At 35.7% G+C, this 26,965-nt stretch overlaps 1 protein-coding gene across 2 annotated transcripts; it reads right to left on the bottom strand.

Annotated features, from left to right (window-relative positions):
- Positions 1-10,239: 10,239 nt before the first annotated feature.
- LOC135157823 (NADH dehydrogenase [ubiquinone] 1 beta subcomplex subunit 2, mitochondrial-like) lies at positions 10,240-26,914 on the bottom strand. 2 transcript variants are annotated; one of them, XM_064114781.1, is made up of 4 exons: positions 26,716-26,914; positions 15,009-15,135; positions 13,441-13,546; positions 10,240-11,935 (listed from the first exon to the last, which is right to left on the bottom strand). In XM_064114781.1, exons 1-3 carry the CDS (start codon positions 26,787-26,789, stop codon positions 13,472-13,474), a joined length of 276 nt encoding a protein of 91 aa, XP_063970851.1. In that variant the 5' UTR covers positions 26,790-26,914; the 3' UTR covers positions 10,240-11,935; positions 13,441-13,471. The 2 variants fall into 2 exon arrangements, with proteins under 2 accessions (XP_063970851.1, XP_063970852.1); XM_064114782.1 differs by having other exon boundaries at positions 13,445-13,546; positions 26,716-26,897.
- Positions 26,915-26,965: the final 51 nt, after the last annotated feature.

The raw sequence follows: 26,965 nt of genomic DNA, 5'->3' as shown, positions 1-26,965 counted from the left end.
AAATATATATCTATATATATAGTCAGAGGGAACACAATCTTAATTTCATCCGATAAAATAACACGTGTTCTCCCCAGGAGATACAGTTCATGATGATAATTTTCTTTTCAGTGACAGATTCATCCATATCAACAATGTTAAATGCAAGAACCTTAGTAATGTTGGCCTATATGCCTTAAAAACAAAAATAACAAAAGAGACAAAACAAGAACTCGATCTACTTTCAGGATGAAGAATATAACTTTGAGACAAGTCTAATTATTTTCAAGAAAGCATTAGTTACCTACCGTCATTCAATGAGATGACACAGGCTTTTATTTCCAAAGCAGAATGTTCAAATAGGGCTATGTTTAGGCATATGCACTTAAGAGATTGATATTATCAGCACTTTCATTTACATGAGCTAATTGAGTTTAGGCTCTATCTAAGGCAGCAATTAAGAAAATTATAAGGACGGAAATATCTTCTTGTAGGAGACCAAAACAAACAAAACTAATGATCCTGCCGTTTCAAATCAGTTAGTCGTTACGGTAGGCCTATTAGCAGTTGTGGTGGTTTTTATTATTCTACACCATCCGATGTATTGTTTCAATTAGCGAGATATTCAATAATAGTGTATATGGTGTTCGCAAGCGCATACGTTTCGTGTGCGCGTGTATGTGTGTCTGTGGGAGTGCGTGGGTGCTTCTTTGGCTATGCATTCGGCGACGAAATTATACTGAATTACAAGTCTGTCGAACGTCATATATAAATATCAAAATCTTATTTACGAGCAGTCGACGAGGATCAAAACATAATTTTTCGTCATTAACACTTGACGACTGTCTAATTTAATTGCTGAAAAAAAATCACATTGTGAAAGGGTGTGAAAGCAATATTGCGATCCTCTGAGTGAGATGGTAAACATGACGAATATCATCTTCTATTTCAGATTTTATTTGTGATGATGTCATTTGAACGTTACAACGATAAATGAATTCTGGACTAGATTTCGATTGAATCAAGTCTATGATGAAAACAGAGTTTTAATATATCATATAATTATACTGACCGTGGATCATATCAACTTATGAGTTAACGTTCCTTCCAGACGTTATTACCGTGGGTTCGTTCTAGCATGGACCTACTTCATGGTTCTAGCAATGGTGTCGCCTTTTAATGCGTTCAAGGCAATCTTTCCTATCAAGACATTTACTGCACCTGGGGATTTAAACGATTTTGATGAACTTCTCGCTGAAGGAAAGTGCGGCATGGCAGATGGGATTTGAACTCGAGTCTTTCTGATAAACAGGACCTCCATCAACCCACCACAACGCTTCCACGCTTGGGACACCGGACTTCTTTACATTTTTGTTTTCCGTCTGCCTTAACTAAAGACGCTGGAGATCATGAATGGGAACGAATATATATCAAATTCAACCATTATTGAAAGGCCAACGCTATTTCAGAGAGTATTGGGCTTTACGAATATAGTTCTGAATGTCATTTCCGGCATGATGACTTTGTTTACGATGTTGTGTATAATACTGAACAAGAACTTTAGAAAACCATCCAACATCATACCCTTCAACATTGTTCTGTGTGATTTCGTTATGGTCATGACGCTTTCTGTTCACTACTTGGTACGTTATGAAGTGATAGTACAGGGGAGCGTTTCATGAAAGGACTTGTCAGACGTTTTATTCGACAACTCCCATTTTATCCGACAGTTACCATAGTAACATTGCTTCTCAGCCAATCAAAATCCAGAAAAGTTGTCAGATCTGACAACTTGTCGGACAAAAATAATGATGAAACGCCCCCCAGTAGTACTGTTATTATTATGCTACGTTCTGTTTTTTTTCATCGACGTCGTAATTATCATCATCATCATCATCGCCGTCGTCATCGTCGTCATCATCATCATTAGGATGTCGATGACGACGAAGATTTTATGATGATTGATAATTTTGTCATATTCATTATCAACCTAATCATTATTGCAATTTTATAACTATTTGCTCATCATCATCATCATCATCATTATCACTATCATCATATTAATTATCATGATGTCGTTGATGATGACGATGATAATATCATGATAGATGATGATTGATGATAATATCATTTTCATTATCAAAACTATTATTATTCTTATCACTATATTCATATCACAATCATCACAATCATCATCATCATGTTCAACATCATCATCGTCATCAGTGTGATTTTGATGACAGAAATCAAGAGCTCAATCTATTTTTTAAAATCATTTGTTGTTGTTGCAATGTATAGACTTTCAGTAGCTCTATAAGATGATATCAAGGAAAGGTAAAATTCCCATTGAAAAGTGAAAAAACAAATGGCAAAGAAAAATCACCTTTTTACAAAAGGGGTTAGATTCATTTTAGTTTGTTCATGTTGTTTGCAAAGGGAATAGATCCACATAGGTAACTTTTGGGGAAAAAATATTGAAACAAAATATGAAGACAGGCAGATTTATTTTATACCCAATTTTAAGTTCACATGGTAGGGTACCATGACAACTTAGTTTCGCATAAGAATATTGCAATAGGGGAGAATAAAACAAAACATGATTTTCTTGGAATGTTCTAAAGTGGATCTGACCCCTTTTGCAAACAAACTCGTCTGAAGAGCTCATTTGCAAAAAGGGGTTAGTTCCATTTTTCATAAAATTTGATTTTTTTTTGTCTCAATGTATAGATTTTTAGTCGCTCTGATGAAATTCCATTTATAAAACGAGAATAAAAATGGTAAAGAAAATCAACTTTTTTATTCAAGAGGGGATGGATCAATATCAGTTTTTTGGCAAAAGGGGCTAGATCCACAATGACATTTTTTTGCAAACAATATTTGAAAAATTTAAAGACATATTTAGTAAAATTTAATAAGCAAAATACTGAAAATTTCATCAAAATCCGTTGAAAATAAAAAAAAGTTATTTAGTTTTGAAGTTTAGACATATTTTGTGAAAACAGTTAATAATAATAATAATTAACATCATTTATATAGCGCTTATCACAAAGAATGTCTCTAAGCGCTTAAGGAAAATACATAGGAAGACAAGAAATTTCAGCTAAAATCAAATGATACATGTTAACAGTTGAAAGTAGACAGTTGAAGCCGCATATGCTAAGGACGATCTATTTAACGAAAAGATGAGTTTTTAACATAGATTTGAATTTGTCAGTTGAGTCTGCCTGTTTTATGCTCTGAGGAAGGTTGTTCCAAAGTTGAGGGGATGCTGAACAAAAAGATCGGGAACCATAAGACTGGGTGTTGATGGCAGGAACTTTTAAGAGTGATTTTTTGCATGAGCGCAAGTTGCGGGAGGGTGAGTATTCTGATATTAATTGGTGAAGATAGACTGGAGCTGATTTTATCAAACATTGGAAAGTAAGCAAGATGATCTTAAAATAAATTCGTTCACGAACCCGTAGCATATGAAGCTCCCTTAGCAGTGGAGTGACATACTCACGTGAACGACGTTTAGCAATAAGCCTAGCTGCTGAATTTTGTATTCTCTGCAGTTTGTTAATCTGTGTATCAGGTAGACCATACAGAAGACTGTTGCAAAAGTCAATGCGAGACATGACCAGTGCCTGAACAAGCCTCTGGGTGGTCTTTTTTGTAAGAAATTGACGGATGCTACCGATTTTATGCAATGCCAACGAGGCAGATCTGCATACGTTGTTCACATGGGTCTTTAGAGACATATTATTATCAAACATGACCCCTAGGTTTCTAGCAGCCGCAGAGCATTCTAATTCTATATCAGTACCATCAAAAGAGATATCGCCAATCGGACTACAAGTCCTATGCCTACTCACAAAGTGTAAACATTCTGTTTTACGTTCATTTAGCTTTAATCCATTCTGTATGGACCAATTCTTAATGTCTGTAAAACATGCACTGAGTCTTTGTAGCGCCACAGCGTGGTCCTCCTTCTTCAACACTAGGTAAATTTGAGTGTCATCTGCATAAGTCATACATGATATTCCATGGTGTTTGATGACATCCTCTAATGGAGATGAGAAGAGTGTAAATGCTATCGGACCGATGACGGACCCTTGAGGTACTCCGAAGTTAGAGAAGCTGACAATCGATTCAGAGCCATTAACAAAAACAGACTGGGTTCTATTAGCGAGGTAAGAACGAAACCATTCCAGAGCTGAGTTGTCAAGTCCAAATCTTTCATGTAAACGACTTAGAAGGTTATATGCACGTCGTCATGAATATTCATTAGGTGGGCTGATAATTCCCCGCGTTACTTTTTCTCATGTTATATACATGAAATCAAAATTGTGTGAATTACATGGCTCCCTTATAATAAAATAAGTTGCAGCAATGAATATCCGATGACTATTAAAATCAGTTGTTAATCCAACTTCTTGGAGGAAAAAAATGAATAAACATAATATCATGTAATAAAATACAAAATACAAAGTGGGGATATGACATAATCAGTTTCCTCATTGAATATTCATGAAGACATACAAGACATGTGTAACCAAAATAATGCAAATCTTTGAAATTCATTACTTCGTTATTCTTAGTCGGATTTTCAAATTTTCTCTGTTCAAGTAATATTACTTTTAGCCTGGAGTACCCCTTTTAACATGACATAAGATCGTTTTCAAACAATGAAAAATTAATGACACAAAATAACACACACATACCAAACAAACACATACACTTATACAGCTATGCACAATACCCGCACTCTCATGCACACATTATGATGTACAATGACCCTCATCTGAAGTAGATGTGAACTGAGCATGCTCAATAGGCACTAAAATTAGTACACCTTTTGTGTATAAATCACGAAGTGTCACCAATTGAGAATACTAATCTATGCATAGTGTATCAAACCCATATTGCTTCTGACAGGTAATTTGAGGACGAGGAATAAAGTAGTGTACACTTTGTCTTGTCACTTTAATTACTATTAGATCTATATCTTGTTAGTGGCGTAACACAAGAACTTGATCTTGGATACCTTTCAAGAAAGTAGTTTTTGCATGCTAAAGAGTATGTCCATGTTTGATCAGGCAATGGTAAGCGATATCAATTTCTTCCAAGTAACCGCAAGGATACTCACGGTGCAAGTTCTTAACATTTTGCTGTGTTAGGACTGACTTCGACTGTTCAAAAATCCTCTCAGTTGTCAAACTGTGAACCGCTGAAATCGATGCACATGTCTTACTTATTTTATACAAAGCACTTGTTGGTCGAGCTCCTGGCTACATTAGATAATTATTGAGGTATAAAACCAGTAGTCATGGTCGCAATTTGCGCAGATCAACGGATCCTCTGCTTTTACAGATTTCATCCTTCAAAACAAAAGTAACGCTAGGTGATCGAGCATTTGCTTGTGTAGTCTCCCAAGCTCTGGAATAGCTTACCCCTGGAAGTTAGGAAAGCACCATCCGTAAACAACTTTAAATCAAAGCTAGAAACACGTCTATTTAATTAATAACAAGCATTTTAGGAGTCCTATAAAGCGAAGGAGAATATATACTTTATGAAATAGTTTATACGCTCTATATATTAATATATTATTATTATTGCTTTTTATGTGCAAAGAATTTAAGAATTCGGTAGGGAGGTAAAGAAATAATGGAGTTTGCACAGGCCCGACTTCAACCGGAAAAGCATGTCCCAGCCAGCAAAATAGCCCTGGGTGTTGACGTCGAAAGCTGATAACGCCGATTATTAGCTATATTATGTCATAAGGAGTATTGTTTATGATATTGGTATCATAACTATCTTATAATCTTTGATTGAAATTCTTTTTATCTTTATCTGTAGGACAATTCGCCAACTGATGCTGCATTTGTTGTGATATACGTAGCAGATTTCGCATCTGTACTGAGCATTTTACTAGCAGCCGTACACCAGTTCACTACCATCCGGTTGGACCCGTTCGGCACCCGTGGACTTATCACTACGCCCCGTGTCATTGTTGCCTGTATTATCAGCTGGATCGTCTTCATACCTGCCGGGATTTTCTTCAGAAGGCTTCAGAATTACAGAGTTTTCTACGCTGCATTAGCATCTAGCGACACGGCTCTCCTCGTACTCACTGGCTTCTTCTACGCTTTCGTCTATACCACAATCTCAAGAGGCCCGGCTGGTATCAGCTTTTCTGAACAGAGAAAACTCGAAAATAGAAGAGTATTTGTGACAATATCTATGATTTACGTTACAACTTTAGTTTTTAGGGTAGTGTATAGATTATTATATGCCCTGGCAGGATTTTTGGAGTCGGTTGACTATGTTCTTGTGGGAAACATCATGTATGATATTGGAACAATGTCAAACTCACTGGTATATTGGTGGCGACTTAAAGAGTTTAGATCTTTATTTAAGTGTAAGAAAATCACAATAATTGATGTACATGTTTAATGCCTATGTAAAGTAGGCCTATTATCAGAGAACAAGTCAACTTTGGATAAACGATGGACATTTAAAACATTGTTATGATAAATTTTGACCAATTTTGGAAACTGGTCTTATGAACAGTAAACAAACCACAATAATGCGATATTGGCAATTGATGGACATTATTATGTTAAATTTTGACCAATTTTGAAAACTGGTCTTATGAACAGTAAACAAACCACAATAATGCGATATTGGCAATTGATGGAAACTGGTAGGATGAAAAGTTGGTGGACATGTGACGATGTGCGGCGCAACGTTCGAACTGGAGTTGCTGGACAACCAATAATAGGTCAGGTCGTTTGCAAGGTTGGAAAAACTGCATGTTAAAAAATATTGATGGACAATTGGAAACTGGCTTCGGACAACCAACATACAATGTTCTCAAGATTGCGAACTGGTAGGATGGAAAGTTGGTGGACAAATTAATGACGATGGGCGGCGCAGTGTTTGAACCGGTTTCAAAGAGAGTTGCTGGACTATCACATGTCTGGTTGTTTGTAAGGTTGGAAACTGTTATGTAATGTTAAAAGATTGATGGACGATAACGATGGGAAAAGGTTGGAAACTGGTTTGATGAAAAGTTGGTGGACACCCAAATGACTGCAATGTTGGCAAGGTTGCGAACTGGTAGGATGGAAGATTACGACAGCAGCACAACATTGGTAACTGCTTGACAAACAATGACATTATAGCTTGATTGGAAAGTACTGTAGGTTGTCAGATGACGATGGCAAAACTTTAAGAAAAAAAAAGTTGACTGGAAGCTTGTTGGAAAATCAACAGTGACACAAAATTGGTAATATTATTTCGTTGGCAGTACGACCTTGGAGTAACATTGATAGAACGTTGGATCTGGACAATGAGTTCATTGCGGCGTGCCTGGCATAACTGGATTCGCACAGACTGGCCCGAATTCGCAAAGGTGTACCAAGTTTCATTCAAACTTAGATTTTACCACCATTTTCTAAGTGTACGCGATAAAATAAGCGATGTCGACATTGTCCATGGTTGTACCATGATGAATTTGGCCCAATCAGTTTGCACTTGCTCCAATAAAAAAATCTGCACTTTAAAGCAAACATAATATCTAATACTTGTCATTGCGTTATTCTGAACCCCTTAATCAATTACAAACCTACATTGGCGGCGGAAGCCAAAAAATTAGGCGGTGTCCACCTGAAATTGTGGGATGGACACAGGTAAAAAAATTGAAAAAAAAAAATTTAGGGGGGGTCCACCTGAATTTATGAGGGGACGCAGGAGAAAAAAGTTATCAACTAAAATTTTAGGGGGGGACCACCCAAAAATTTTTTAAGGGTTATCAACAAAAAAATTAGGGGGTCTGTCCCCCACCTCAAATTTAGGGGGGGACAGGACCCCCCCCCCCCCCCCCCCGCCTATGCAATCCTAACTCTAACGTTATGCCCGCTCCACTGAGATATTAAGACAGTAGCAATTGTGTCAGCGAATATTCATTACAACAGTAAAAAAAAAATGGGGAGGATAACGTGATTATTTTTCTGCATGAATTCCACCGTGAGAAGTTTTGAAAAAGAATGTGGCTTGATTACCATGCCGTTTATAATAAAAACAAATTGTGTGGGAATTTTTTTTGTTTGTTTTAAAGTTAACAAGGGTAGATTTTTGCTAACCATATTTTTCAAGGATCCAAAATAGTCCTAAATATGAACAGAATCGATGGATATATTATGATGTAGGATGATAAGATTAGTATGTAGAATTGGAGAATGATATGGCATATGGGTTAGGTGATAAGAGCTGTTAAGATGTACTTTTCCTTGTAACCAATTAGGCATATTATTTTTTGGAATGTTTGGAAAATATTGGAATGATTTTAGAACGTTGGATAATTATAGCTAGAAAAACATTGGGAACAATATTGTGCCAGTGTTTAACATTTTCAGAAATGTGTGTATTTTATGTCTAGTTCATGAAAATTTGATTTAAACAGAATTTCATGTAATAAAATAAAAATACAAGTGGGAATATGACATCATTTGCTGGTTGAAAATTCATGAAGACACGCATAGAATATTTCACCAAAATAATGCAAATCGTTAATGTTAGAAGTTTGCCATTCCTTGTCAAATTTTGAGGAAATCTTCTGTTTTTTGTTGGTCTGATTTGTCTTTATCTGTTAAAATCATATTATTTTCAGCCTGGGGTGCATAACTCTTTAACAAGATATTTTCATGTAAAAACCTGTGATCTAAGATGTTTGAAATTGTGGCCTAGAAATCTGATCAGATTATCCTCATGCACTTGAATATGCATGCAAACAGTTGTCCTCAAAAGTTAGTGAACCTCACTTCAAAATGCTTTAGTGTTGAATGTAGACAACAAAACACGTGTTCGGTAAGCCCAGAGAAACAATCTTTATTGAATGTAATATTAGATCACCTGACTTCACATGTATCATATCTAAAACATGGCAGAACCTGAACACTTTAGATATGTTCCTTTTTGTGGGGTTCACTAACTTTTAGTACCACTGTAAAAATAATAGCAGGGCCCGCTGGAAGAACAGTTTTGGGAACTGAAGTGACTAACCTGCGTAAATATACCGTTATTAATATTATTTCACGAGCCGAGTTTGAAATTGTTTCTTCAAATGGTTCTGCAGTTATACCGAAAACTAGATATTTTCAGATTGTATAAAAGGTGACACATTTGCTCCTGCGACAATTGCTCCGGGATTAATTTCATCTAAGATGTAGGGTAAGGATTAGGGTTTTATGTTAGGATTAGGGTAGGGTATAGTGTCAAGCGGAGCAATTTTCGCCAGAGCAAATGTCATGAAACCGTAAAGAGACCTCTGACTCTATAAAATCTAAATGTATGTTTGGACAAGTTGATCTGTAAAATAATGTTCTTAGTTTATAACTTTTCACAGGAACAACAACAGGACAGACGGATGAATAACCTGAAGATATAGGCCTGTATTCTGAACTCAGGTTTAAATTAAACCATGGTTTAAAATTAGAACACAAATCCCTAACAGTACACAAGTCATTCAATTTATTAACTCATATGACACCCAAATTGTCTGGGAATGATAACTGAAGTATTTTTCATCATTACGAAAGCGAAAGAAACAAAATAGTAAACATAAGAAATATACAATGAACAGAATTTTGGCTCCCCATAATTTTAGCAGAGACTTAGACCATGGTCTAAGTTAAACCTGACTTCAGAATACGGGCCATAATGTATATAACAAACTACATGTACAGCTAACCAATGATTCACCAATAGATGCCAATCGGAAATTAGCTTTTGTATGTGTGTCATGGGATCAAAAATTATTGTTGCTAATTTGAGGAGAAAAAAGCTGATTACGAGCCCCCTCCCCCAAGAAAAAAAACCCTTTCACAAACGTCCCCAATGTCTCATTATACTAGTAAAGTTCCACAGTATCCAAAGTAGGGCCAAAAATGGATAGGTCCTTGTAACGAATGTCTTTCATGTCTCTTGTTAGTGATTTATATTGATTGAGACAAATTTCAATTAAATCATCTGCAAACATATCTTATTCATCCATTTAAGTGAACAAAACACCTGTTTATCAATTATGTAATATCTGATGCAATTATCTGAAAATCAATTTAAAGTGAGCACAATAATTTTCATAATTTGTCGTAACTTTTAAAAATATACCTCATTCAGTACATAATAAATTAGTGACATGAAAAACAATCCATGCAAGGACCCGTTCATTCAATCAGCCTCTGGTAGAGTCAATAAATAAAACACCATTCTAAGCTCTTGAGTGACATCCAAAATAATTTATTGCGAGGACACATGTGAAAACTGATATGCCAAAGCCCATTATATTCAAGCATCAAACCCAGGGTGCATTTGCATGAACTCTGTTAAATACGTAGTAACTACCAATAGCAAATCAAAATTAAGGATTCCATGGCAGTTACTACTACTGGCAGTATTACCAACGATTCGCACAACCTGATATACAGACAACAGCCAAGATTACCCAGCATTCAATACCACTTTTTAGCAATTGCTTTTTGGGCTGAAAATTATATCACTCTGTACAGCTCAGTGTGAGATCAGGAAAGTATAAAAAATTAAATTTTGATTTTTTGCTTTCAGTTTCTTATTGCCATGAAAGGAAATTTAAGATTGTATCTCAGTTTAATATGAGCCAACATTCATTTAGTTCCCTTGTCTAGAGATAAAACCTTTGCATATAATAGATATTTGTGAACTTTGACCTTTAAAAATATACCTATCAAAGGTATGCATCTTAACGTTGACTGTCAAAGGTATACATCTTAATACAGTATACTAAGAGGTCATATCGAAACATAGGTAACTTTGCCTTAGTCAAACCTCTTACAAACACAGAAATCGGCATGACTTCAGAGGATTTTGACTATAAAGAAAGTTGATAACACAAGTATTGCATAATCTGACCTTTGACATAGGCATTTATTTCACTTTAGAAGGCTTACACATGCAGAATACAAATATATGAAGCATGGTCCCATATATTGATATTCTTGTCTACCACAAGACTTCAAATAAAGTGAGCAATATGTGGGCGTTTCATAAAACTGTTTCTAGGTTGAGTGACTTTACGAGCTAAATCCACACCAATGGAAATTTGGTGCGCATAATTACCCCAAAAAGGCATCACCAGTCATTTGTAAAGCCCAACGTAACTTCATGGACCTATCCACGGAGGATTGTTCTATTGTTACTGGGGGTGCTGAGCATTGTCACAGCACCCTCAGTAACGATAGATTATCCTCCGTGGATAGGTCCATGCGTAATTTACGCGCAGGTTTGCCCCTTAAATTGTCGGTGAGTGGAGCAGCATGTAGGAGGGCTCCAGGCCTCACCAGGATGTAGCTAGGAATTCCAGTGGGTGATGCAAAACTGTTCTTTTTAAAATTAAATACCCGGTTGTATTTGTTAAGATCTCTTTGTTGACTTTGTTTACCTTTTGTTGTTTGTATATATATATTTATATCTAAAGGAACTGTTGCTGGGCTATCACCATGAGCATCTCTGGACGGTGTGTGCACTCGATAAGACACCACTTTACTATATTGTTATTATTTATGAAACACTTATAATCAGGTATTAAAATTATCTACTGATGAAACTATCTAAGTCAAATATTTTGCGATCACAGATATCTATCAAAGTTAACAAAATGTTGACTTAGATGATTCACATGAATGACGCATATCTGCATATTCAGGTCTGGAAAAACACTTCAACTTTGATGACTATGTAACTTAGGTGGAGAGTTGACCTAAGCAGAGTCCACCATTTTCTTTTTTTACTTCTCTTTGAAGAAGATCATGTCCGCTTATTGACGAAGGCAGATGATGAAGGGTCAGGGAAATGTCTCTAGTAGTCATCTTCAGGTACCAGCTCTTACGCGTGTCCTCTTTAATTCGATCAATATAAAGCTTCCAGCTATATACACGTACTGAAATGAAAGAAAATAAAATAGAACAAGGATGGTCATCAGAATCTTTGTTTGCCCTACTTTCATTACCTAATCAATTACTTTGGTCCTGTAATACTTTTGTGGATTCAAAACTGAATATAGAAAGTAAAACAGATCTGATGCAGAAAGTCTACACAAAGAGCTGTCAAGCAAAGCCAGCAGCATGGGCCTTTTATGTGCATATGGGTTGCTTATTTGCTAGCAATATGGTACAAGCAAAGAAACGAGTTGTCTTTCATGACCACTCTACTCATACATGTACATGATACATCTATTATTAAAGGGGTACTCTAGGCTGAAAATCATATGATTTGAACAGATAAAGAAAAATCAAACAAAACACTAAAAACTTCAAAATCTGACAAGGAAATAACTAAGTTATGACATTTAAAAGATTGTATTAGTTTGGTGAAATAGTTTTATGCATGTCTTCATGAATATTCAATGAGCAAACTGATGATGTCATATCCCCACTTGCTCTTGGTGTTTATCATATGCAATCATGTTTATTCAAATTTTGCTTGCCAAGAACTAAAAGAATGGATTGAAAATTGATTTAATGCATCAGAAATCCATTCCTGCAAATTATTTATAACCGTGACATTAATTACACACATGTATGAAAACGAATATGATTTCAGTTTAGCCAAAAAATATAATAAAATAACAAAAAGTAAAGTGGGGAAGTGAAATCATTAGCATTAGCCCATCTAATATACTTAAAACTATTGTTTTCACAAAATATTGCTAAACTCTCAAATTAAATAACTTCATTATTTGTCATCAGATGTTGATGATCTTTTACACACTTTGCTCAGTGAATTTTACTCTAAGATTCATTCAGATATAATTATTTTCAGCCTGGAGTACTCCCTTTAAGTGGAGTTGGAGAGACTTGATTGGTCAATGGTATGTTCCCAGGTACATGGCAATAAATTTATTTCAAATATATTTGCCCAACTGAAGAGTTAAAAATAGCGTTTATTAGGCATCTCATGAGTATGAAGTCTTCATTAGCCTTTTTTCTCCCCATTTAATGATGATAAAAAACATGTTTATTCTTTGGAGCCTTTGAAAATGTTTCTTGTCATGAACATGGACTTGACTTATTTTAATCAATAAAAGTTAAAAGTAATGATAAAGATATATGAATTATGGTAAGATACAGAATTTACAATGGATTCGCAAATGAAACACATTATTTTCGCAATTTTTTTGACACACAATTATAAAGAAATGCATGACTTTGGGACCCCGATCTGGGGATTGCAAATGTGGTCTTAAAGTTGCAAACTTCTCAACGTTGGGGATTTACCATGAGAAATGTTCAGGTGGCCATTATGACCCCCTCCCCCCCCCCCCCGGACTGATTAGTATAAGCTTTCCACATAAATGAGCAAAAGGAGATCTATATATTGAAAATGACTTCATGAAATTGAAACAAACATCCCATTCCGACTGCCCACTAGTGTCACACAATTTACCTACAAATTCTAAGTTGTTGCAAAACAAGCATCAATCCTCATCATCAGGGGGAATTCCCAATTCTGCATCTGTCCATTTGGAAGGATCTGGGTACTCAAAATGACCCTGAAATAAAAAGAAAAATCAAACAAGCATTGATTATCATTATTATTACTTATACAGCACTTTTCCCGTAAGGCCCAAAGTGCTTACGATGAAAATACTCAAAATAAATAATATAATGCTAAAACTATGAAACTACAAACTACGAAAGAGATGGGTTTTTACTGAGTTTTTGAAAATTTCTATTGATGGAGAATGTCTTATTATAAGAGGCAAATCATTCCAGTATTTTGAAGTTGACACAGTAAAAGTTCTATCACTGGATAATGTACGAGTTAATGAATATGTGAGACGAAGAGGGTCACCGGCTGACGTGCTCTCTAGTTGGTGTATACAGCGTCAAACAATTTTTAATATAATCTGAAGCCTGTTAATTCAGTGATTGAAAATGTGACGTGAATTATGCATTTAGATGTACAAAAATATTAAAGGAAAGGATCATAAAGAGTTACAACAATGTTAAATTTATCATTATGTTGTAACTATTGCGGGTAGCGCACCATCCAGTCTAGATTTTAGATTTAGATTTAGATTTAGATTTTATTTCCGTTCAACAATTTTTAAAAATATAATCAAAGTAACAATACATATTCAATATAATCGATAATACAGACAAATCAATGAAATTTCGTAACAAATGTTGAATATAAATTAAACAAAACTACAATTTGTTGCAGTAATATTATCAATGAAAAGAAACAAGAAATGAATGGAGGGACTTGCCAAGAAAAGCAAAAGCTTGTAGAGAAGGCAAGCCCCTAAACTTAGTTTCAATACTAATTATAAACAAACTATATATACAACTCTATACAAAAATCGAGACGGACACAGAAGACAAACTTAAAACAAGTAATCCACAAATATCAAAATAAAACGAATAAGCGACAACAAAAATAAGAGAAAGTAATTCAAATAATAATAATTACAGTGGTAACACACACAAAAAATACTTACAAAATCATAATAGGGAGGGAAAAGTGGCAAAGGAAAGAATGAGGGAGATAAGGGAGGTGCAAATAAAAAGTGCAAATGAAAAGAGGAACATGGCAGGTGCACAGGTCGTAATGTATTGTATCACGTTGTAGTGTTGTTGTTTTTTTATAAGTAAAGTTTGACAAAGTCTATACCCGCAGGCATACGACTGAAGGCAATACCCACCTCAACTATCTTGCAGTCCTTGAAATTCCCCTACATCTAATTCTGAAGGGGGCCAGGGGCATTTCTTGCTTTATAATATACGCTAGTATATTTCCTAATACAATACATGTACTGCAGTAACAGACTGATTTCTTGTCATTTTTTTTCTTCAAACATACATGTACATCATAATACATGTATGTATTTATTTTTTTCAAACAGATTAGTTTCGATTATCTGTAAATGCATATTTCATGATTTTTTCATATTTTGGTTTGGATTAGATTAAGGAATATTGGAATTGTCACAAAATTCTTTAAACACTTACAAATACATCGCCAGGCTCATGGTAGAATCTCCATAGTATCCAGAACCACATGGCTGAGACGACGGCCATTCCCTGAATCTGTCTAGTCCTAGAGGGCGCTGTAGCACCACGGTAGACAGCACTGCCACTGAGTAAATAACAAATAGAAAGTATATTATGCTTTCAACATTATCCAATCAAACACAGCAGAGCTGCAAATATAGACCAAGTGTAACATAAAATGATTTTCAGAGTCAAGAAAGAGGTAAATATTTTTCATTTTCTTGATGATTTACAGGAAATATGGAAAATAGATGGCGATTTCATGGATTTAAAGATGCAAAATGACACTGAGCAGTGAGCAGACAAATCTTTGAGACAAATGGAAATGGCACATAACTGGAAGCCTGACTGCTGGGATCCACAGCACTCTTCCAGAATCTCAGGAAAAGATTAGGGTAAAATGTGGAATTTTATAGCAACTTTTTTTTTGTAATATCATAAAATGTTTTATTAGAATCAAGAAAGAGATTAATATTATTAATTTTCTTGATAGTTTCCAACTAAATCAAATATCAAGGAAATTTGGAAGATGAATGGCTATTCCATGGATTTAAAGATGCAAAATACAACAAGTGGAACGCCTCTGGCAGTCTCGCCTGCATTACGCAATTTAATATAGCAGCAGTGCTAACTTTGAAAACTACAATAAAATAATCATTCACAAAAACACCATTCATATAATGATATAATACCACGTTCATTGACCATAAATGACATTTGAACGGTGACTTAAGACTTGTCAACTACACCCATGTCCACATTTCATTCACTCTATCCATAAACTTTCAAAGTTATGATGGTAATTCAACAAATAACCCCAACCTGGCCAAAGTTCATTGACCCCAAATGACCTTTGACCTTGGTCATGTGACCTGAAACTCAGGCAGGATGATCACTCATACTTGATTAACCTTATGTCCAAGTTTCATGAACTAGATCCATAAATTTTCAAAGTTATGATAGTAATTCAACAAAAAAAAACCAACTTGACCAAAGTTCATTGACCCTAAATGACCTTTGACCTTGGTCACGTGACCTGAAACTCAGGTAGGATGTTCAGTAATACTTGATTAACCTTATGTCCAAGTTTCATGAACTAGGTCCATATACTTTCTAAGTTATGATGTCATTTCAAAAACTTAACCTTAGGTTAAGATTTGATGTTGACGCCGCCGCCGCCGTCGGAAAAGCGGCGCCTATAGTCTCGCTCTGCTATGCAGGCGAGACAAAAATGTCATCATATTTTGGTTAAGGTTTTTTGTTTTATCTTGTTTATTTTTTTTACCCCACCGGTTAACCGTAAATGCCTGTTTATCAATAAAGTTTTTCAAAATAATCGTAATGACTCAGGCCTCGAGTCTACGCAGTTCCATAAAGTTAATTATGGTACTTTTTTTCTACTATTAAAGGTCAAGACTACCCAAGAAAAATGTTGATTTGAATGAATAGGGAAAGATCAAACAAACATAATGCTGAAAATTTCATCAAAATCGTATGTAAAATAAAAAAGTTATGGCATTTTGAAGTTTCGCTTATTTTTCACAAAACAGATATGCACAACTCAGTGACATGCAAATGGGACAGTCGATGATGTCCATCACTCACTATTTCTTTTGTTTTTTATTGTTTGAATTATACAATATTTCATTTTTTACACATTTGACAATAAGGACCAACTTGACTGGACCAAATAGTATTAAACAATGCTAATTCCACATGTTCAGGGAGGAATTAATTGTCTTTTCCCTTGACAATGAGGAGAAAATTAGAATATTTCATATAATAAAATACAAAAGAAATAGTGAGTGGATGACAACATCGGTCTCCTCATTTGCATATCGACCAGGATGTGCATATAAATGTTTTGTGAAATTAAGCGAAACTTCCATTGTTATGCTTGTTGGATTTTTCTCTTTTTATTCAAATCAACTTTTTGTTGCGGTAGACTTGTCCTTTAAGGGGATCATTTTTTTTATTCACCACTGCCTTCCAAAACTGTAATTTGAGCATAATTTTTGGAAAGTAGAGTTAGTCTGAATCTGATTAAAGGAGAAATATATAGATTATGAATATGGTTTATTATATATCGATGGAAAGGTATAATGTGGATATTATCATTATATCATTTGAAAAAATAGAAAAAATATGTAGGGCAGAAATCACGCACTAAAAAGTGCCTCTCCGAAATATGCCTCGAATTCGTCTCTGAAAGACTTGAATTTGATGACGTGTATACATGCATGTGCGAGAGACGTGATTTGCTCTCCCACATCAAGCTCCATTTGCGTGCAAAATCTGATGCAATTGCGAAAGGATCTCACAGTATTATTCATGAATTGAGCTGCGATTTCCGCGCATGCGCAGTTTGTGTTTGCGATGTTTTGGAATTGGCAGTGAATTAATAAGTGTGAGGAAAATGTTACTGCTTCTAAATCACCAATTTTGAGACTGACAGAAGCATGGAAAAGAAGTGAAACTTTGTGAAATGTTTTTAAAGCTTGTGTTTTTGCATGAATTTTATAATTTTCCACCATAAAATCCCACCTTTGTCACTCGGAGTATCAGGGCGAGTTCACCACCTTCATGTTCGGGTAGGTGTAGCGGTAGTGAAGTGGAGTGGAGCCTACACGAACATCACTTGAGTTAGACTACTACATGTACATGTATGTAAATCATGACAGTCAGTGAAAAATTGCACTGCCTACTGCAATGCACGCATTGTCGATTCCCACACAGGGTAGCATTGAACCAGGAATGACGTCATTAAACAAGTGAAACGCCTCTGGCAGTCTCGCCTGCATTACGCGATTTAATATATCAGCAGTGCTAACTTTGAAAACTACTATAAAATAATCATTCACAAAAACACCATTCATATAATGACATAATACCACATTCATTGACCATAAATGACATTTGAACGGTGACTTAAGACTTGTCAACTACACCCATGTCCACATTTCATTCACTCTATCCATAAACTTTCAAAGTTATGATGGCAATTCAACAATTACCCCAACATGGCCTAAGTTTATTGACCTTAACTGACCTTTGACCTTGGTTTTGTGACCTGAAACTCACAGGGGATGTTCAGTGATACTTGATTACTCTTGTATCCCAAGTTTTATGAACTAGATCCATAAACTTTCATAGTTAGGATGGTAATTCAACAAATACCCCCAACATGGCCGAAGTTTATTGACCTTTAATGACCTTTGACCATGGTCATGTGACCTGAAACTCGTACAGGATGTTCAGTGATACTTGATTACTCTTATGTCCAAGTTTTATGAACTAGATCCATAAATTTTCAAAGTTATGATGGTAATTCAACAAATACCCCCAACTTGGCCAAAATTCATTGACCCTAAATGACCTTTGACCTTGGTCATGTGACCTGAAACTCAGGCAGGATGTTCACTAATACTTGATTAACCTTATGTCTGAGTTTCATGAACTAGATCCATAAATTTTCTAAGTCATGATGTCATTTCAAAAACTTAACCTTCGGTTAAGATTTTGAAAAAAAAATTCCCAACATGGTCTAAGTTCATTGACCCTTAATGACCTTTGACCTTGGTCATGTGACCTGAAACTCAGGCAGGATGTTAAGTAATACTTGATTGACCTTATGTCCAAGTTTCATGAACTAGGTCCATATACTTTCTAAGTTATGATGTCATTTCAAAAACTTAACCTTAGGTTAAGATTTGATGTTGACGCCGCCGCCGCCGCCGTCGCCGTCGGAAAAGCGGCGCCTATAGTCTCGCTCTGCTATGCAGGCGAGACAAAAATCACCAGTTTTGCGCCTGGTATTTCCATGTTCCAAGCATTTAGATAGAGAACTCTTAAACTATCAATTAATTGACTTTCATCACATCAGTCCCCACTACACCACCAAGTTCTTCTCACACGTATTTTCTGCTTTAATTTGATATATAATTCACCATTTTAGGGGGTTGGCAATAAATGTGTTCGAAACTGACCATTGGCATTGCTGACAGTGTAAAATAATTGAGAAATTATCCTGAAGCCAAACATTGTCAACCTTATTTAACCACACAAGACCTGGAAGTCCTAACAGAGGACAAGTCAAGGTAATAATTTAACGTTACATTGGATGAGTGGGCAGTGACCAAATAACTGGACATGTTACTTGGTTACAGTTCACTGCAACCACCATGCCTGTGGGGAATCTACACGTAGATCTATGGTATGCCAATGCAGTACAGAGCACACACTTAAAAATTTCATTAAAATATCACTTCAAATTCTAACCAATATACTAATTTCCATACAGTTGCAATTAATTTTTTCATTAGTAACCTGAGGATCATTTTTTTTTATTCACCAGAGCCCTCAAAATCTTGAATTTTTTGCATATTTTTGTGTATGCCCTCTATTGGTGGAAAGTAAAACAGCACGAAAATTGTCATATTTCAATCTCTATTTTTAATTTAGAAAAAAAAATTAAAAGAATACAATTTACTAAAAGAGCCAAGTTACTTGTATATGATGAATAGCTGTAACGGATCGCAATAGCGAAATGATCCCCGATCTAGGAATACTCATGAATATTCATGATCTTGTGCTGCTATCCCCGCGTATGTGCAATTTGCATTTGGGATGTTTTGAAATTAACAGTGAATTATTACTTGTGAGGAAACTGGGTACTGGCTCTATACTGATCGGAGGATGAAATTAGAATAAAAAGTATTAAGCCCCTAAATAATACTTGTTTTTACCAATCGTATGGTCATTTGGTCATTTGGTTGCAGGAGTTTTATGTTTTCTCCACATAAAGTGACACCTTTGTAACTCGAAGTGTCAGAGCGAGTTATGTACTTTGAGGGACGGGTTCGGGTAGGTGTAGCGTAGTGTAACGGTAGTGGAGTGGAGCCTACACAAACATCACTTGAGGTAATGTCGCGCCAGCGCAGTCAATCACAACATCAGCGCAACACACCCAACAGTACAAGCATACATGTAGTCAATCACCGCAACACAAACTGATCACATCAACAGCGCTATCAGTATCAGTCACTCACACAAGCATGCGAGGTTAGTTGTACTTACCTCGCACAACTCATGTCGTTTCATAATGAATTTTGACGTTTTCATTCATCACACGAATGTGAGAGAATGAAACACGCCAAAATCTTCACAATATACTAAATTTATTCATCTAAATCTTATCATTTAATTCAATTTTAAAAATGTGCTCGAACGTATTTATAAAAAGGGATTTTAAACGCTTACCTCCAAATCTCAGCCAAGACACTCCGTCCGATCCTTAATACTGCGGTGGAAATTACGCAAACAACAATCGAAATGCGAATTTTTCCTATCGAACAGTCTAGATTCAAGTCGTCGGCGCATAATAGGAAATTGTACCAAAAAAATCAACAGGTTGCATCTCACATATAATCGCTGATGGCGCTACATCATAAAATAACGCTGAACAGCGAAAAAAAATGCGGAGCGCCTAGAGGGCAAGTCCAAGAAAAGGTCACCCTAGAAGGCAAAATTTCATCTTTAATTCATGAAGTTATCTTTGGTGGGTTAAGTAAGCCCAAATGTTGAATTTTAAAATTTCATTTAGAAAAATTTGATAATATGCATATTTATGCTAATTTGGGGCACCTAATTTGCATAATTGGTAAAATGGGCGTTACGTATGGGACAATTATAAAAACTCATAGAAAATCAAAACAAAACTTGTGAGATTTAGTCATAGGTGGGACATGGACCCCCTAACATCTTATTACTTTTGGGGGAAAAAAGTGGGGTCATCTAATTAAATATGCAAATTAGGTCTTGTCCAAGGATGGAATGTCCCATACGTAACATATTGAGGATGTTTTTTAAAGTTATTTCTCATAATACAATACTTGTATTGTTGCATCTCTGGGAAGTTCTAATTTATTAATTATGAAAATGTTATACCACAAAAAGTTTCAAAAATGTAGTTTACTTTTTAATTAAAAGTTAATTAAAAAATTGTTACGTATGGGACAACATGTTACGTATGGGACATTTACACACAATGTCAATGGGGAGATTTGTGTACAAAGTGAATGGAGAATAACAAATTTCAAGAGTGCTCTAAAAAGTGATTATTTACCTTTTCTTCAGTTTTTAAAGACCGATTTGTTATGAATACTGATCAATGAAAACAATCGAAGCGAAAAAATTGTTGAAATGGAAAAATATGAAAAAAATAAAAAACACTAGAAATACATAAGAAATTCATGAAACCATGAAAAACAAGAAAAAATATTGTTGAAATGGCTAATTTCCTTTTCAGTCATATCAAATATGTCTCAATAGAACAATTTAAAAGAAAAAAACTCTTTTGTTATTTTAATATTTTAAATCATTTTAATTTTTGAAATTATGGGGAAAATTGTGTACGTTCTCTATGGGGACAAAATGTCCCATACGTAACATGTCATTAGTTGGTTTAATTAGAGTCTGTTATTCGAGGGTTTTGGCTTATGACATGAAACTTGCCTTAGATATACTAGAGTGTTGTGAGTTCTATCACACTAAGTTACAAGTTATCAAATGAAATACTTTCAGAGAATTCTCAACATGAAAAAAAATGTTCTAAAAATTGTCTTTTTTCTGCATCCCATACGTAACGGCACATCTTTTCTCTCTAAAAGTTCAAGGTCAAGGTCATATGTCACCATTTTTTGCATTATCATTCTTCTCCTACATGTAGATGTCTACCATTATGAGGGTATTCAATCTAAGCAAAGTCATTTAACACTATTTTTCAGGTCATTAAAGCCTCTGAAATGTCCCATACGTAACGCGCGCGAATTCTTGGACTTGCCCTAGAACGCAACCAGCAGGACAGCTGATAGAGAAAACCAGCGAATTAGCTCCATGCCTGCTTCGACTTTAAGAAAAATCATCGATATAAAGTACCAGAAAGACAGAGAGGAAATGAAATTGGCTTCATATCGTTTGGCAAGTTTCAGATCCAAAGCTTATTTCATTTTAAATAGGTATATATTTCTAATTTTAACAAAATAGCCATAAACTTTTTGCAATGTACCCATGGGTGCTATCAGTATCACTCACAAAAATCCCAGCTAAAATACAAATTACGTCCTTAAAATTGCGTTATCTTTCATTCTTTGCCATATTTTCAAAGCACGCAACAAATAAGTTCAGATTCAGAAAGCAGGGTCCCCGAAAGTGCACTAAAAATGAAGAAATCTGTGATCTTGTTTTTCCAGTTTGCAAACTTTATTTTCTTGCTACTGGTAATTTATTTTGGGATCGTATCTTCAAAACCAAACCAGATTTTTTTTCTTTTTCGCAGTCATGGCGATATCGGACTTGGTATTTGTTTTACTCTTAGGCAGTTGCGAGAGTGATCCCACTCCCAGAGCAGATGATAGGAAATCGCTCGTCAATCAATTGTATTTTTTTCACTTTTCAGCGGTCATAAAAATGGTAAATATCAAGAAAATTAATGCGGCAATCAAGAAGGGGTATGGGCGCGGACGAGAAACATCAGTGATCACTTTTTGATATTTTTTAGACAATTTTTGAAAATCATGAAAAATTTCATGCGGTGGCCAGCGGCCAACATAGACTCGAGCAAGGTCGATCAACTCTTTTTTTTTTTTTTTATTGTTGTACTATTATTGCCCTAGGCTAGGCACGCTCACGCATCACAAGAGGGCGCTTTTCGCAAGCTCCGTTTCGCTGTACAAAAATTGCGACCGGCGGCGGCAGCGTGACGAAGCGAAATGGAGCTCAAGAGCCATGGCATGGCATTCTTCAATACACTCATACATGTATTGTATCAAAGCCAGCGATATGGTTTAGACATCATATGGCTGTGTGACGTATGGACTTACCTTCTGAGTCATCGGCACTTCCAGCGAATCAACGAAGAACGATCGAGAGGCCTGGAAAATCACTTGTAATTACAAATTTGCCAGATATCGTAGAATTTGGTAGTTTTAGGAATAATTATATTACTTGCACACTGATGCATCATGATTCATGATGAAGATGAAATTCTAAGCTTTGATTTAATACCGAAATTACGTGGGATGAACTTAGCGGATGAAAGCGACTCAGCGTGATGCACAGGCCTGTTGCAGGCAAAATTGTGGCGATTTAGCGCCTTCCCGGATCCCCGCTATGTAACTTCGCGGGGGGGATTTGGCGTCTGCTTCATCTGCCCTGCTCAGTCCCGCGTATCGCTTTCAGTGTGCACATTTGCACTTACTTTATTTATACGTGGGTAATATTATTTTCTTCTCTTTTGTTACTAATGGACCAATTTAATATTTCATTAACTTGAAATTCCGTTATATCAAAATGAAACTGATGCAAAACAAAGCACAAATCTATTATTTCCTGTTCATTATGAATCATGATACTTTTTTTACAGCTCATTCTCAGACTTTAACATGAAACACTAACAGTTAATATTGTTCAGTTTATATTTTTTGTTAGATCATGAATTGATATTGGGATATGGTATGATTTTTTATTTTTTCCTTTTATGAATATTCGATCATAGACTTGGGGAAATCGATTATTTTACTCCCTTAGTATTTTATGTCAACTTAGTAAATTGTAAAAAAAAAAATTAGTGGGGGGGGGGGGGGTGCTCAGCTCTATTTTATGATTTTTTTTTCCCCCTTTAAATCTCTATGAACATAAGTATTTTTATTTTCAAAACCCTCTCTATTTATTGAAAATCTTTTTGACTATGATTTCATTTATGTTGCATTATTATTTTTATTTTTTTCCTTGCTTCAGGTTTCATTATCTATTCCTGAAAACGCAAAATCGAACCCATTATCACCTCATCATCTGCACGTCTGGGCCTGGCGAGAAAATTTCCAGGCCACTTGTGAACATCAGTCCAGGTCAAGGATGAAGCCATGAACTACCAAATCTGGCTAATGCCACATGACAAGATATCTCCATGCAGGATTACAGCTAGCATATGGCTAGCTTGAGAAATTTAAATATTCAAGAAAGAACTATATAAGATTATTATCTATTATGTTTTCAGTATTTAGAGTTCTGTTGTGTTTCAGTTTTAATTTTCGTTCCATTTTTTGTGTTTTGTTCTTGTAAAAATGATTTCTGTGTTATGGACTCTAACAATTTCAGCACCATTTATTGCACATATTTTTTTTTCTGCACTGCACTGGGAAAGGGAGGGGGGGGGGAGTAATTTTTCTTCCAGTAATTTATCATGAGGTGTCATGACTTTTATCTTAATGGCACTTATGTTCTCAGGTATTTTTCTTCATATGAACTTAACTGTGGTCTAAAATCTAAATAATTATGGAATTGTAATAATTATTTTTCAATTGCTTAGAGGGTTTTTCAGCAAGGTTGCATCATTATTTTGCCTTCCAGGTCGTTATTATTTAGTTTTTAATACCGGTATGGAAGATCATGGCCAAAATGTCAGAAGAGGTGGAACATCTGCTCCAGCTACAAACAAACTAAAGACCAAAATATGAAGCTGCTGCTTCGTGTTCATCATCTACAAAAATGTCTGGTGAATGTCAGTTTGCAAAGACAGACTCTGTCTTACAGAGCACCAAACATTTCAGAAGGAAAGATGGAAGCCAAGGTAATGTTTTCCTCCAATGACACGAGGGATTGGTTGGAAGGTAAATCTGCAGAAGAGAAAAAGAAAACAATTACTTCAGCAATGAAGAAAGGGAAGGGGGTACGTAAACATGATACAATTCTCTCATCAAATGTATCAAAAGCAATAAAAGAGAAAAATGAAGCAGACTTTCAGAAAAGGAGAAGAGTAAACACAGAGAGAAAAATGAAGAAGTGAGAGAGCATGTATTGGAGGAAGGTGTAATGGAAGGCACCTCATCAATTGACGAAGTTCTCTCCAAGAAGACATCAAAGACAAGCAAGCAAAATTTCCTTACAAATCAAATTAAATTTCAGCAATTTATTAATCCATCCCCAAACAAGCAATATTTATCAAAATGTAAAAGTAATTTGAAGAACTACATATCAGATCGTAGAAAATGAGTGTACCAGGAATCAAGGTGATGAAAAAATGAAAAATATACTGATGTTGATCAAACACCCCACCTCCCTCATGAGAAAGAATTTCACCCCAAAACCCACAACAAGTGGTCCGGAATCGAGACCTTTTTCCCCCGAGCATTATTCCTGCACATCCAAGTCAAGGTAAGACAGTTTTATATTTATTCTATTTATTTATTCTATTATATATAAATCATAAATGTAGACCTAATAAAATTATTATAATATGAAAGATATATCTTAAGTAACATTACCATAAATAATTCTCACTCACTTGTTATTTTCTAAGGTCCATCTGGATCAGAGATCAATAGGGCCTGCTGGGAACTTAAAAAATCCTGCAACATATGACTGATTCAAGGCAAAAAAAATAAGAAAATTGGGGTTAGATTTAAAATAATTTGAAATGACAGTTAAAGCTAGAATAAAGAAATTAAAAAAAATACCTGCCCAAGAAAGTAACAAACTTAAACCAAAAGTGGACCTACGACTTTCCTGAGAAATTGGAGGCACTAATTAAGCTTGACCCCCGCCCCCCCCCCCCAAAAAAAAAAATGGCAAGAAAAAAATTACAACCCCCCAGCCATTTTGAACCAATCATATGCTCCCCCCATAAAAAAGAAAAATATTCATGATAGATTGTTTTAGGCACCCCCCCCCCCCATGAAAAAAAAAACATATTCGTGATAGATTTATTTAGGCACACCCTTTATGAACCCTCCCACCACCACCCTAATCCTCCTCTGGACAACTAAAAATAGAACTTGTCAATTTCCAATCAAACACACCTTTGAAGAGAAACAGCTGTGTTTACCTCGTGCATGGGAAAAAAAACAATATTTAGTCATGAATATGCATGTAAATGTGCGCGACGCGTCTACGCTGTTCCAATGAGGATTGCAGGCCTGGCGCTCCATCGCGCCGTAACCATGCCATGGCTCCACGCATACGCTACCCGCTCGGGACCCGCCCAACGTTGGTAAGGTAAGTCACGTGCGCGCTGGCTGGATGCGACTCTTGCCGAGCCGACAAAAGGCAATAGACGCAGCAATAATAGTAAAAAATCTGAATTTCATGTTTTTGAGTGTTTTTCAACAAACCAAGTTAGGAAATGTTTTATTGAACATCTAATCTTCCTTTTGAGGTATGTTTTGTAAAATTTCATTGGAATTGAAAATTTCCGTGAGCGTGCCTACCTAGGCCTATATTTATAACAATAATAATGGCATTGTCCACAGATACATGTAAACACATAACCAGTGCATTTATCATGATCTTTTATTCAATCATCTTTCTTGTTGTTGTTCGTTTTGGGCCTGTTTCACGCCCTAACTTTAGTAGTCTCCTCTTTCTTTTCTCCTCCATCTTTCTTGAAGCAGCACTTACTCAGATCAGCTCTGGAAGTGTGCTGTAGACATACCCATACCCATACGTTTAGCTCCAATGCAATTCGAATAGCTCTATCACGAAATCGTGATATGCCTAATTGTTTGCATATAATAACGTGCACATTCGCACTTCTGCTCCGGAATGACCACGACAGAATGCAGACAATACAGTCAGTACCGCCGGTAATGTCGCCGAGTACGATACTTACTTCCTACAAGGTACTGCTCTTTTGATGCCAGAAATCACACGGAATCCATGGTTGATTCTGCTCAGGCCAAACATTTTCACTTATCTAGTTTAAAAGGTAAAAATTAAACGTCGAATCAGTTCAAGACGCAAATTACCATCTTCACCGAGAACCCGATTCGTCCTGAGTGGTACTACGGTATCTTTGACGTCCGGAGCTCGAGGCCGAAATAAAAATTTGGCATGGCCGAGGAATTTATACATGATGAAAT

The sequence above is a fragment of the Lytechinus pictus genome, unplaced genomic scaffold, assembly GCF_037042905.1.
Source record: "Lytechinus pictus isolate F3 Inbred unplaced genomic scaffold, Lp3.0 scaffold_20, whole genome shotgun sequence".
Taxonomy (NCBI): Eukaryota; Metazoa; Echinodermata; class Echinoidea; order Temnopleuroida; family Toxopneustidae; genus Lytechinus; species Lytechinus pictus.
The sequence above is the reverse complement of the archived record's forward strand: the minus strand, read 5'-3'. Positions and strand labels throughout refer to the sequence as shown.